At 40.7% G+C, this 12,371-nt stretch overlaps 1 protein-coding gene across 7 annotated transcripts in view; it reads left to right on the top strand.

Annotated features, from left to right (window-relative positions):
• PTPRM (protein tyrosine phosphatase receptor type M) overlaps positions 1-12,371 on the top strand; it is a 993,494-nt gene that overhangs the window by 783,628 nt on the left and 197,495 nt on the right. For all 7 annotated transcript variants that reach the window (XM_075314524.1, XM_075314525.1, XM_075314526.1 and 4 more), the window contains one exon: positions 4,252-4,436. In XM_075314524.1, coding sequence (XP_075170639.1) covers positions 4,252-4,436 — 185 coding nt within the window. The remainder of the gene's footprint in view (positions 1-4,251; positions 4,437-12,371) is intronic.

Raw genomic sequence — 12,371 nt, forward strand, 5'->3', positions numbered from 1 at the left:
CGTGCAAAACGGGGACACAAACGTAGCACGCACACGGACACACTGACCTTAATGAAAAACGCACATATGTCCTCAAACATTGCATAACATTGGTGCACGTTTGGCCGTGTCTCCGGTATATACGGAAACGGACCAAACACGCACATGTTTCACGGATGTGTGTTTCAGGCCTAAAGGGTATTTCCGTGTCACAAAGTGTCGGCATGTCACTAGGATATGCTATCATTTTTGTTTTGAGGGGTGCAACATCAGGGACCCCCACCAACCGTGTTCCCTCTAAGCTGCGCAATCTGGAAAAAAAATTATAACAAAATACTAATGTGGCCAACAAGCCCAATGGCAGAGTGTTCAGTGTGAGGTATTTTTTTACTCTATAATCTTAAAAGGGAATAGTGCTTAATAATGATGGGTGAGCCGTAAAGTGCTTGGTGCTAAGTACTCAAAATGATGAGGGATCACTAAAATGCTCGGTGGTCGGTAGTTAGAATGATGAGGAATCACTAAAATGTTTGTTGGTCAGTACTTAAAATGATGAGGGATCACTAAAATGCTCGATGATCGGTACTCAAAATGATGAGTGATCACTGCAATGCTCGGGTGCTCATTACTTAAGTCGAGCAGGTCAGACGCTCGAATGGACTCAACTCAAGGAACGAGTATAATGGAAGCCAATGATCGCCCACATACAGCCAGTCATTTATAGAGCATTTCGAAGGAGGGAGGGCAGGATTTTTTACGGACAATCTACATCCAAAATTGTTGTTTTAACCCCAACATTCAGAGACTGTAAGTGGCTCTCCCTGCGGGCCAGCTCACATCATTCAGTGAAGCGAATCAGCTCTTTTTGTTCTCTGTTTCATGACCGACATATTCAAGCTCCTGCGATATTTGGCCGAGCATGGCGATTACCCAAGCACCCTGATGCTCGCCCAACATTAGTGCTTACCAATCTTGAGATTAAATGAGCAGCTGCTCTAATTTAATAGTCAAGCCTCTTTCCTGTTTATCCCTGTGGACCGGCTAATCAATGTGCAAGAAATTGCATTCGGCTTCATTCCTAGACCATTAAAAGACCATGAAAGACCTACTCCATTGAATTGGCAATCTGGCCCTTTAGTAGGGGCCCTGGAGGTCAGATCTGTACATAATAATAATAAGTTTTATTTCTATAGCGCCAACATATTCCGCAGCGCTTTACAATTAAGAGGGGACATGTACAGACAATATGAGACAATACAAAATAACAAAATTAAGATACCAGGAGGAGTGAGGGCCCTGCTCGTAAGCTTACAGTCTATGAGGAAATAGAGGAGACACAAAAGGTGAATGAGGGGGAGAAAAGCTTGTCATATGTGGTCCAGCTATCGATTTAATAGGGTATTCAAAAGCAGCTGCATGAACCCGTCGGTGAGACTTTATACAGGTACAGGGGACGAGAACTGGAAGTAAATTTTTTGAAGGGCAGAAAGGGACTAGATTAGATCAGGGAAGTGAGGTGATAGGCTAGTCTAAAGAAATGCGTTTTTAGGGCTCGCTTAAAGGTGTGGATGTTGGGAATTAATCGGATTTCTCTTGGTAGTGTGTTCCAGAGCATAGGCGCAGCTCCTTAGAAATCTTGAAGACGGGAGTGGGAGGTTCGAATTGTTGAGGATGTCAGTCTTAAGTCAGTAGAAGAGCGGAGGGCATGGGTGGGGTGATAGACAGAGAGGAGGGAGGAGATGTAGGGTGGTGCAGAACTGTGGAGAGCTTTGTAAGTGAGAGTGATAGGTTTATTATTGGATTCTGTAACGGATAGGCAACCAGTGCAATGACTGGCACAGAGCAGAGGCATCAGTGAAACGATTGCAGAGGAAAATGATCCTGGCTGCAGCATTCAGAATGGATTGGAGAGGGGAGAGTTTAGTAACAGGGAGACCAATTAGTAAAGAGTTACAATAATCCAGGCGAGAATGAATGAGAGCGACAGTAAGAGTTTTTGCAGAGTCAACGGTAAGAAAAGGTCGAAATCTTGAGATGTTTTTGAGGTGGAAGTGACAAGAACGAGCAAGTGAATGAATGTGGGGAGTGAAGGAAAGATCGGAGTCAAATATAACCCCAACACAGCGTGCGTGCTGCTGGGGCGTAATGGTAGAATTACAAATTATAAAGTAATGGCAAGGGCAGTTCCATCAGTTTGGGAGTTGAAGAAAACTCCTGTAAATATTTGGGTAGTGTAAACACATAAAAATTAGCTCATATTTCAAAAATAAACTGTATAATATTTATTGTAATACACAGAAGTTCTCATTTTAATTCACCCAGAACATTTTTATTTTCATGTTCGTTTAGTTTGAGGAATAACTGGTAAACCCTAAATATCCTAGTTTTACTCATACATGCTTACATAAATGTAAAACATTAGCTACTGTAAGTTTTTATAATGTTTGTTCATAGCAGAAAACATAGATCAAAAGTCCAAAAAAGTAAGTTTTGCTGACAAATCCCTTCTAAACCCCATCTAAACCCCATCTGAACCCCATCTGAACCCCGTCTAAGTGGCAAATTATTAAATATTTAGTGGTAATGAGTGTTTTATAAAAATTAACCAAATGCATCTGAAAATATTTTGGATTTTATTTAATAATGTTTTCAATGAAGGAAAAAGCACTGTAGTTATTCTCCCTTTATTTCCCTTTCTAGTGTATAATATATTTATTGTGAAAGCTTAAAAACAATTTGTGCTGCTTTGCGACCTTTATTAATGATGTTGCATGATATGTAGTTCTAAATACGGTAAATGATTTTTATGCATTCTAAAAATTGTATATATATACATATATTTTTTAATATTAAATATCTTATGTGTTACATTTTGTACCGAAGACTATGTTGGGGGGTCGGGGACAATTTTCATTTTCTGTTATTGAATTTTTGTTTCGAAATGTTCTGTCTTTTCGATGCATTCTGGTCATGGCATTTTTAATTTTCTGTAGAAAATCTGGAATACCAGGACCAGAATGGGAGTTTGAAAACCAGGACTGGACCAGAATCTCATGAGGATTTGGAGTTAGGTTGGATATGCTGTGATACAAAAATTTGATGGATTATTTGACAATTAAAAATAAACAAATTAAATGACGTTGATTTTTTGTCCTTTGTGTCGTATCTTATTTTTAGACGTTCTAGAATGTTTAAAAGTATCTAAACTTAATTTAAGTTCCCTTCATAGACCTATATCTCCATCTTACACGTGCATGAAGTGCATTATTATACTGAAATGCCAATTCATTGAAAATACTGACCGTAATTTCCTATTTTATATCCATATGTGAGGAGCTAAGACAACAAAACACGTTGACTCAGAAACTATGACAAAGGACCAAGTTTGCTCCCTATTAGCTGCATCAGTAATGGCAGATCCCTAGATAAATATATGACAACCAAATGAAAACCCTAAATTAAGAAACTAAAAAACCATATACAGTAGCTTGCGATAGATGTATATTAACACTAGGTATGTGACATGAACATTTATAGTTTAGTCCTTCCATTATGTGGCTTTATATTTTGGCCTTATACCCTTCCTCTTCATTTTATTTTGACCACTGTCAGGAGCCAGACTGTTGATACTGAATACATTTTAATTGCTTATGCCCTGTCTCATTTTTTTCCTACTCTTTTCCCTCCTGATATGTATCTTCTTTAAAGTGCCAATTAATGGTAAGTTTCCATTCTTACCCTCTGAAGACACATCCATGGGGGAGGTTGGTGAACTTCTCCAGTGCTGGTGGAGGATGCTGACATACTCCGCCAACACGGGATAAGGCATAGTGATTGTGGGAACCCTTCAGGTCTTTATTCTACCACCGGGTCCGTTTTATGTTGGCTTGTGTTTGGACCTGTTTCATTTTCTGTGTCAAATCCTTACGTTCCTTTTAGTTGCATGAAAACGAATGGGGTAAAACTGAATCCACTATGTATGTCTGCCATACCAAGTGTCCAACCATTGTGTTTCATATTGTTCCATATTTATATGATATGATGTGTTACCTTCTTACTGTAATTCATTGTCCTGCCCAATCCTGACTACTATGGGAGAATAGTAATAATGGAATTCCATTTGCAATTGATGCATTGTTTCTGTCTATATGAAATAAGCTATATATTTTTCTCATGGTTTTCATAATTTCATTTCCACTAAGGAAGCCTTGTTTGTGGGTTTATATGATTTCAGAATGCCAATCAATCAATTATTGTGTTTTCTACTTCTAGATGAAAACCACACCAACAGCGAGACCAGCAGTTTAGCCCAATCCCATACATACAAGAAACGGGAGGCCGTTGATGTTCCCTATCAGACAGGCCAGCTTCACCCAGCTATCCGGGTAGCTGACTTACTGCAGCACATCACACAGATGAAATGTGCTGAAGGCTACGGATTCAAAGAAGAATATGAAGTAAGTAGAAAACTCAAGCACAGTGCCATGGCAGGAGATGCCGTAGTAAGGTATAATGCAGCAGAAACTTCAAATGCCTGTTTCATCTTCTGTAATTTCCAAAAAGAACTTTCAATATTTTATTTTGAACATTCATTATTAATATTTTAGGTTCAACTAGATAGCTACATAACAGGTTTGAAGAGTTGACACCATTGCCTTTCATCTCTTCTCCAGCTGACAGGATATGAACTTTGAGGATGTGTGAAGTCTGAAATCTCTCATTGTTAAATGTTTATCTGTTGGGCACGCAGCGTACGTTATATTGATTATGTGCTTGGACATATCCGTCTCCATGAGTCTTTCTTACCTTTTAGATGAGCATGTGACTTTACATATTCAGTTAGTCAATGTAAGGTAGATAAATTGCCATGTCACATTTACACATTGATACATGATGTCGATGTGTAAAAAAAAAGATCTCACATAATCACTCAATTTAGATACCATCAGCATCATACAGTTCTTGTATTGGAGATGTCAGCTCTATACCTGGACATATGCATTTATAACCATGAAGTTCTCAAGTTCCTCTCTCCCTCGATATACAGTGCCTACAAGTAGTATTCAACCCCCTGCAGATTTAGCAGGTTTACACATTCGGAATTAACTTGGCATTGTGACATTTGGACTGTAGATCAGACTGGAAGTGTGAAATGCACTAGAGCAAAAAAGAATGTTATTTCTTTTTTTTTTTAAATTGTGAAAAGTTTATTCAGAGGGTCATTTATTATTCAACCTCTCAAACCACCAGAATTCTGTTTGGTTCCCCTAAATTATTAAGAAGTATTTCAGGCACAAAGAACAATGAGCTTCACATGTTTGGATTAATTATCTCTTTTTCCAGCCTTTTCTGACTAATTAAGACCCTCCCCAAACTTGTGAACAGCACTCATACTTGGTCAACATGGGAAAGACAAAGGAGCATTCCAAGGCCATCAGAGACAAGATCGTGGAGGGTCACAAGGCTGGCAAGGGGTACAAAACCCTTTCCAAGGAGTTGGGCCTACCTGTCTCCACTGTTGGGAACATCATCCGGAAGTGGAAGGCTTATGGAACTACTGTTAGCCTTCCACGGCCTGGACAGCCTTTGAAAGTTTCCACCCGTGCCGAGGCCAGGCTTGTCCGAAGAGTCAAGGCTAACCCAAGGACAACAAGGAAGGAGCTCCGGGAAGATCTCATGGCAGTGGGGACATTGGTTTCAGTCAATACCATAAGTAACGTACTCCACCGCAATGGTCTCCGTTCCAGACGAGCCCCTAAGGTACCTTTACTTTCAAAGCGTCATGTCAAGGCTCGTCTACAGTTTGCTCATGATCACTTGGAGGACTCTGAGACAGACTGGTTCAAGGTTCTCTGGTCTGATGAGACCAAGATCGAGATCTTTGGTGCCAACCACACACGTGACGTTTGGAGACTGGATGGCACTGCATACGACCCCAAGAATACCATCCCTACAGTCAAGCATGGTGGTGGCAGCATCATGCTGTGGGGCTGTTTCTCCGCCAAGGGGCCTGGCTATCTGGTCCGCATCCATGGGAAGATGGATAGCACGGCCTACCTGGAGATTTTGGCCAAGAACCTCCGCTCCTCCATCAAGGATCTTAAGATGGGTTGTCATTTCATCTTCCAACAAGACAACGACCCAAAGCACACAGCCAAGAAAACCAAGGCCTGGTTCAAGAGGGAAAAAATCAAGGTGTTGCAGTGGCCTAGTCAGTCTCCTGACCTTAACCCAATTGAAAACTTGTGGAAGGAGCTCAAGATTAAAGTCCACATGAGACACCCAAAGAACCTAGATAACTTGGAGAAGATCTGCATGGAGGAGTGGGCCAAGATAACTCCAGAGACCTGTGCCGGCCTGATCAGGTCTTATAAAAGACGATTATTAGCTGTAATTGCAAACAAGGGTTATTTCACAAAATATTAAACCTAGGGGTTGAATAATAATTGACCCACACTTTTATGTTGAAAATTTATTAAAATTTAACTGAGCAACATAACTTGTTGGCTTGTAAGATTTATGCATCTGTTAATAAATCCTGCTCTTGTTTGAAGTTTGCAGGCTCTAACTTATTTGCATCTTATCAAACCTGCTAAATCTGCAGGGGATTGAATACTACTTGTAGGCACTGTAGATGTGACATGTAAAAATGGGTCTTATTCAATGAGATGCTGTACTATAGACATAGACCACAAACAGCATTGCTTGTATAGGAGAATATATCACTAATCCAATGCTGCATGGAGCATCGTATGGCAGAAAGTAGATTGCATATGGCTCATTGATAGGAATCATCGTGCCTTAATAAGGCTCCCTACACACTTTTCTGAAGGGTTATGATGCATTTGTTTTTACATTCAACCTTAAGCCTTTTATTTTTCCTATGGGCCTAAGAACTTACAGAAGGTAGTTGCTAACTACCTGCCTTTTTTGCCCGTTGCTGATCTCTGCTGGCACAATGCAGTCATAGACAGCTCTTGCCGGTGATCCCGTGGCTTCCGCTGACATCACGTCAACAGAGGAGCTGCTTCTCTTCCACTCTGCTCTGTCGATGGGGCATCACTGCAGATGTCACAATGATTGACAGCTGGCTCTCCACTGCCTAACTGCAGGTAGCCGGATGTCAAACAGCATGACATTAGCAGTATCATATATAGCACAGACAGAAGGGGGAAGATACCATATTGTAGTTTCATCCTAATAGACTATATTACAATCCTCATATAAACGGATGTCATGGAATATACTCCAAATTCAACCAACACACTCGTGTAAAACACGTATAGGAGACTTATTCAATTATAAAAATATCAAATTTTATTATAATTCAAAGAGATAAAATTCATTTTCCATATAGTATAAATATGAGGTAAGGTGGATTCTTTACACACCCACCCATCAATGAACCGCCCAAATTTAACGCATCATGATCCCAAGCAAAGAAGCATATAAGCAGCCAATGCAATATAATGGGGGAACACCATGTGGTCAAACAGTCATGTCATAAAACAGCAGTTTACAGACTTACCCATGGTGTACAAGCTGAGGGCCTATCAGTGGCGGTTCAGAGGTGGGTAGGTGAGTATCTTTCAACCCGGATGCGCGTGTCGCCAAAGCTTCATCAGCGGGGTGCAGGTGAATGGATATACTCACAGCACACTTCTCTTTTATATCCGTAAGTAACCATGATTGTTAGTGACATGCTCCATGTGTGTAGCGCCGATATAGCGGCGCATGCGCGCAGGACGGGACACCCAGAAGTGACGTCGCCATACGGCAGCTCTCATCCCCGAGACGCACGTCAGAGGGAATTCACTCAGTGACGTCACTAGACATGCGCATCGGGAATGCTGAGGCCGCCGAGCAACAACACCCGGAAGCCGCGGCCACGCGCATCAGCAGCGCCCACACACAGGGAATGTTAGGGTAACCAATGCGCTACGCACATGAGGAGTCTGACCCATCTAAAACAAAAATAAGAGGAGGGGGCAGAAAAGGAAGATGATGGGAACATAAGCCATCAAGGTGCCTGTTATAAAACAAACACCTGATGAAACATAATATATTTATATCAAATGCCCATATCATATATGTGCCGAGGTCAGCCCCTCAGTATAAGGATGTATCCCCACCCACATACACATACCATACATTGTTAGCCCACACATTCATGTATTCATATGAAGACAAGCACATAGACATCAAACACAGTTAACACGATAATTTAGTATATTCATTTGAATAGATCCAGAGTCCATGCTATGTCTATTGCCGTGTTCATTTTCATCCAGGCTCTCAGTATGGTAGAATGGTGAGTCGTGGTTCAATCTTGATGGTCAGTATATCTTCTTATCAATCGGTCACTCCTATATATACATCACCAGCAGTCCATAGTAACGAAGAGGAGTGTGTACATGGAATTTACTATTTAAAAAAATGACATTAACACTAGAACTACTGAGGTAGTCATTTTGACTACTTTGCACCATGTATTTCTATATAAGTGTCACGAGTCCAGTAGTTCTAGTGTTAAGACAACACAATTAAAAGAGACATAGGGCCTCACTGCATAGATTACCTCCATTAACCATTATCTTAATCACATATATCTCAACAATGACAACTACCAAAGGTCTTATTCCTAAACCTCCTCCACGTTCCCTAATCATGAATAATTCCACATGGATTACCATGTGGAAAAGGCATTAAAAGGGGGGGGAGAGAAAAAGCCCAAGGCCGGGGATTCACAAGAAGGAGGAAAAACTTAATTTCTCATTCAGCCCCATAGGGGCCATAGTGCCTAGACATCAGCAGTGATGTCCCATAGAAAGAGTAGGAAAAGGAAGGCCTGCTCTGTTGATGTGAGGGCAAATGAAGCAGCAGAATCGCCAGTACAGGGCTCTCTGAGCCAGCTCCTGCAGATCAGGCAGAAGGTCTAAAATACCTTCCTATCAGTTTATAGACCCGTAGGAAAAAATAAAATAGTCATGAATAACCTCTTTAACCCTAGAACACATACCTGGAGCCTTGCAGGCCTGCTAGGTCACTTGTTCTCTATGGTAGATATCTATGGTTGCACGTTCCAGGGTAAATTATTAGATAGGTGATAATTTGCCGATTGCTGGGCGTTATACCTAGGGGTGCTTTCTTATTATGACTTAGGAGCAATAGGGCACTCATTGACTTTTATGGGACCATATTCTATCACTATGAACTTTAATGGATGAGTCTGATTCACAAAACAGATGAGCTTAACCCATGTTCTGATCTCACAGAACACAGATATGGACATGTTTTTAATTGAAGATGTATTGGTCAATGTGCTGTCCGAGAAAACAATGGATAGAACCAGAATGTGTCACACGGATGTGTAAATGTAGCTTAAATTTAAGTGTTGCCTGTAAAGTTTCTTACTTTCTTACTTTTTTTCCTATTTATTGTCTTGGAGCCCCAGGCAGTCTTCTTTAGTTTCTCCTACATGAAAGAGCTGCAATCCATATTTTAATTTTATTTTGAACTCTTTAGCACATATATCCAATGAATTTGTAATAATACAAAAATGTCATTGCTCTCCTTGTCCAAACCTCGTTTTTTAAATTTTGAACAGATGATAAATTGCTTTTTTTTTTGCTTCTTTTTGTGGCTCCAGTAATCGTCGTGATATTTCTTTTTGCTCAATAATTAAAGTGTTCATTACAAGTGAGCTTTAAACACCTGTTCCATTACCATTCTTTATGGAAGCAGGTCTGAATCTAAGGAGATATTTCTAAGCACTAATGAATTAAGCCCCAGGCTTTTACAGAATAAATGATTTACTTTTGCTTTCTCGCGTTTGATCTCATGTGCACTATTGTAGCAGAATAAAGATAAGGTAGGATCAGAGAGGCAACTGTCAAAGGGAAAACTATGTCAGAAATGGAAGATGCAGTTTCTGTTTGCTGTAGTGCTGGTTTTCTGATTTGATTCTATGGGTTTTTTTTCCCTCATCTCTCTACATCAGAAAAAAAAAGTTTGTAACAGAAACATGTTATTTGAAGCTATAAATCGTGTATGCTGAAAAAGTTGCATTAAGTTTGCATAAAGAATCAGCATGATGACTGGTCTTAAAGGGGTTTACTATTAGCGAAAAATTTGTGCTAAAACAATTACATATTTAGAAATAACCAAACATGAATAGTGCACACCCTCCCTGAGTCCAGCACTTGATCTCCACCGCTACTCCGGTCTCTGTGACATTCTGACTACATCGCTCATAATCATCGCTGCAGCCAATCACTGAACTCAGTAGTTTTGCTGATATATTTTTGCCCTTATTGTCTCCCACCTAGACTATTGCAACCTCCTGCTCTGTCGCCTCCCTTCTAACAGTCTCGCACCCCTACAATCTATTCTAAACTATGCTGCCCGACTAATCCACCTGCCCCCCACTACTCCCCGACCTCTCCTCTCTCCCTTCACTGGCTTCCCATTGCTTAACGACTCCAGGTCAAAACACTAACTATGACTTACAAAGCCATCCACAACCTGTCTCCTCCCTACATCGGTGATCTAGTCTCCCAGTACTTACCCTCACCTAACCTTCGATCCTCACAAGATCTTTTTCTTTACTCCCCTCTCATTTCCTCTTCCCACCATCGCATCCAAGCTTTCTCCCGTGCGTCCCCCATACTCTGGAATTCTCTGCCACAACATATCAGACTCTCGCCTTCCTTGACAAGCTTCAAAAGGAACCTTAAGACCCACCTCTTCCGACAAGCCTACAACCTGCAATAACCCTTAGTCTGATATAGCGCCACACAACCATCTCTACCCTCACGTACTGTATACTCACCCATCCCTTGTAGTCTGTGAGCCCTCGCGGGCAGTGTCCTCTCTCCTCCTGTACCGGTCCGTGCCTTGTTTTGTTTATGATTATTGTACTTGTCCCTACTATGTGTACCACTTTCCACATGTAAAGCGCCTTGGAATAAATGGCGCTGTAATAATAAATAATAATAATTATAGTAATAATATAGTGAACCCTAGGTTCTGTGTTTGTACCTAAAAAAACAGAGTTTGGATTCAGAGTTCGGGTGCTTCATGTATTCAAACCACTAGTGCGAGCATCGCTGTGCTCAGGTACGCTCGGTGCTCAGCCCAGTGCGAGCCGCATGCAGTGTTTGAATGGTTCACACTGGGGGTAACAACAGCGTGATCGGATGTAGTGTGCACCCAAAAAAATACATTGGAAATACCCTGTCCACCCTCTTCCAAAAGTGTTCTGTATATGGTTGGCGGCATGTGGGCTTAGACCTAAACTGCCCAATTAATGACTTCAATTGGGGCTCAGGTCAAGTCCAGATCCGAAAATAAACTTGATCTAAAGTCCGGATGACCCCATCGAACCAAACTTCCACGAGTTCACTCATCTGTACTCATTTGTTGTCTGCAGCAGTGATTTGCACTGTAGTCGTGATGTCACCACTGCCATCAGTACATAGAAACCCAAGCATTGGCGGAGAGCAGGCAGGCACTGGACACAGGGAATGCAACTACTATTTCAGTGTGTTGTTTCACAATTATGCAATCATTTGGGCGCATAATATGAACCTGCAAATGTGTTTTATCTACTAAAATGGTCACAAATATAAATGAATAGCAGCATACCAATGTGTTTGTATTACATACAGTCTGTGTGCTGCAGAATAGTTTTTCCAGTGAGGCACTGCATTCTCGCCTAAAACAATTCTTGTAGGAGAAATATAACACACAACAAATCATGCAATGCTAGAATGCCCCTGTGTGCCTTCATGGAAAATTTCAGCCAAGAAACAGTATAAATCCATAACCGACTGATGTCCTCAATGTCAAGCCTCTCTCATGTTGTATGATTGATTTTATATCCTGATTTTTGCTTTCTAGAATCTTTATCAATTCCTTGTTTCACAGTTACAAATTTTTCTGATTGAGTTAATATAATTAATAATGTAATTATCCCTAAACTTCTTGCTGATGGGTTCAAATTGAAACCATACAGAATTTAAATCCCCTGCCACCTCCTTGTGCAATTATTAAGCTGGCACTGGTGAATTGTGTGAATCTTAATTACATGCAGGGGTATTGCCCTCTATTCAATTAGATATTATACCGCGTACGTGAAAGCTCACCAGATGGTTAATGCCTTAGAAATGCTCTTTACTTTGTAAAATAAAAAAATAAAAATAGCCTGAGAACATTATATATCTCTACTCAAACTGGAGCTGAACCACAAATGTATGTAAGGCTGCACGCACTAAATAAGAGCATAAAGTAGTTTAAAGGTTTAGATATCGGAACAACTGCTAAGTGTTCAACTCTACAAAATTCACAAATAAGCAAAGATTTGAAGTAATAATTCTTGTTTGACAGGTAAA

Source organism: Anomaloglossus baeobatrachus, chromosome 6, assembly GCF_048569485.1.
Source record: "Anomaloglossus baeobatrachus isolate aAnoBae1 chromosome 6, aAnoBae1.hap1, whole genome shotgun sequence".
NCBI lineage: Eukaryota > Metazoa > Chordata > Amphibia > Anura > Aromobatidae > Anomaloglossus > Anomaloglossus baeobatrachus.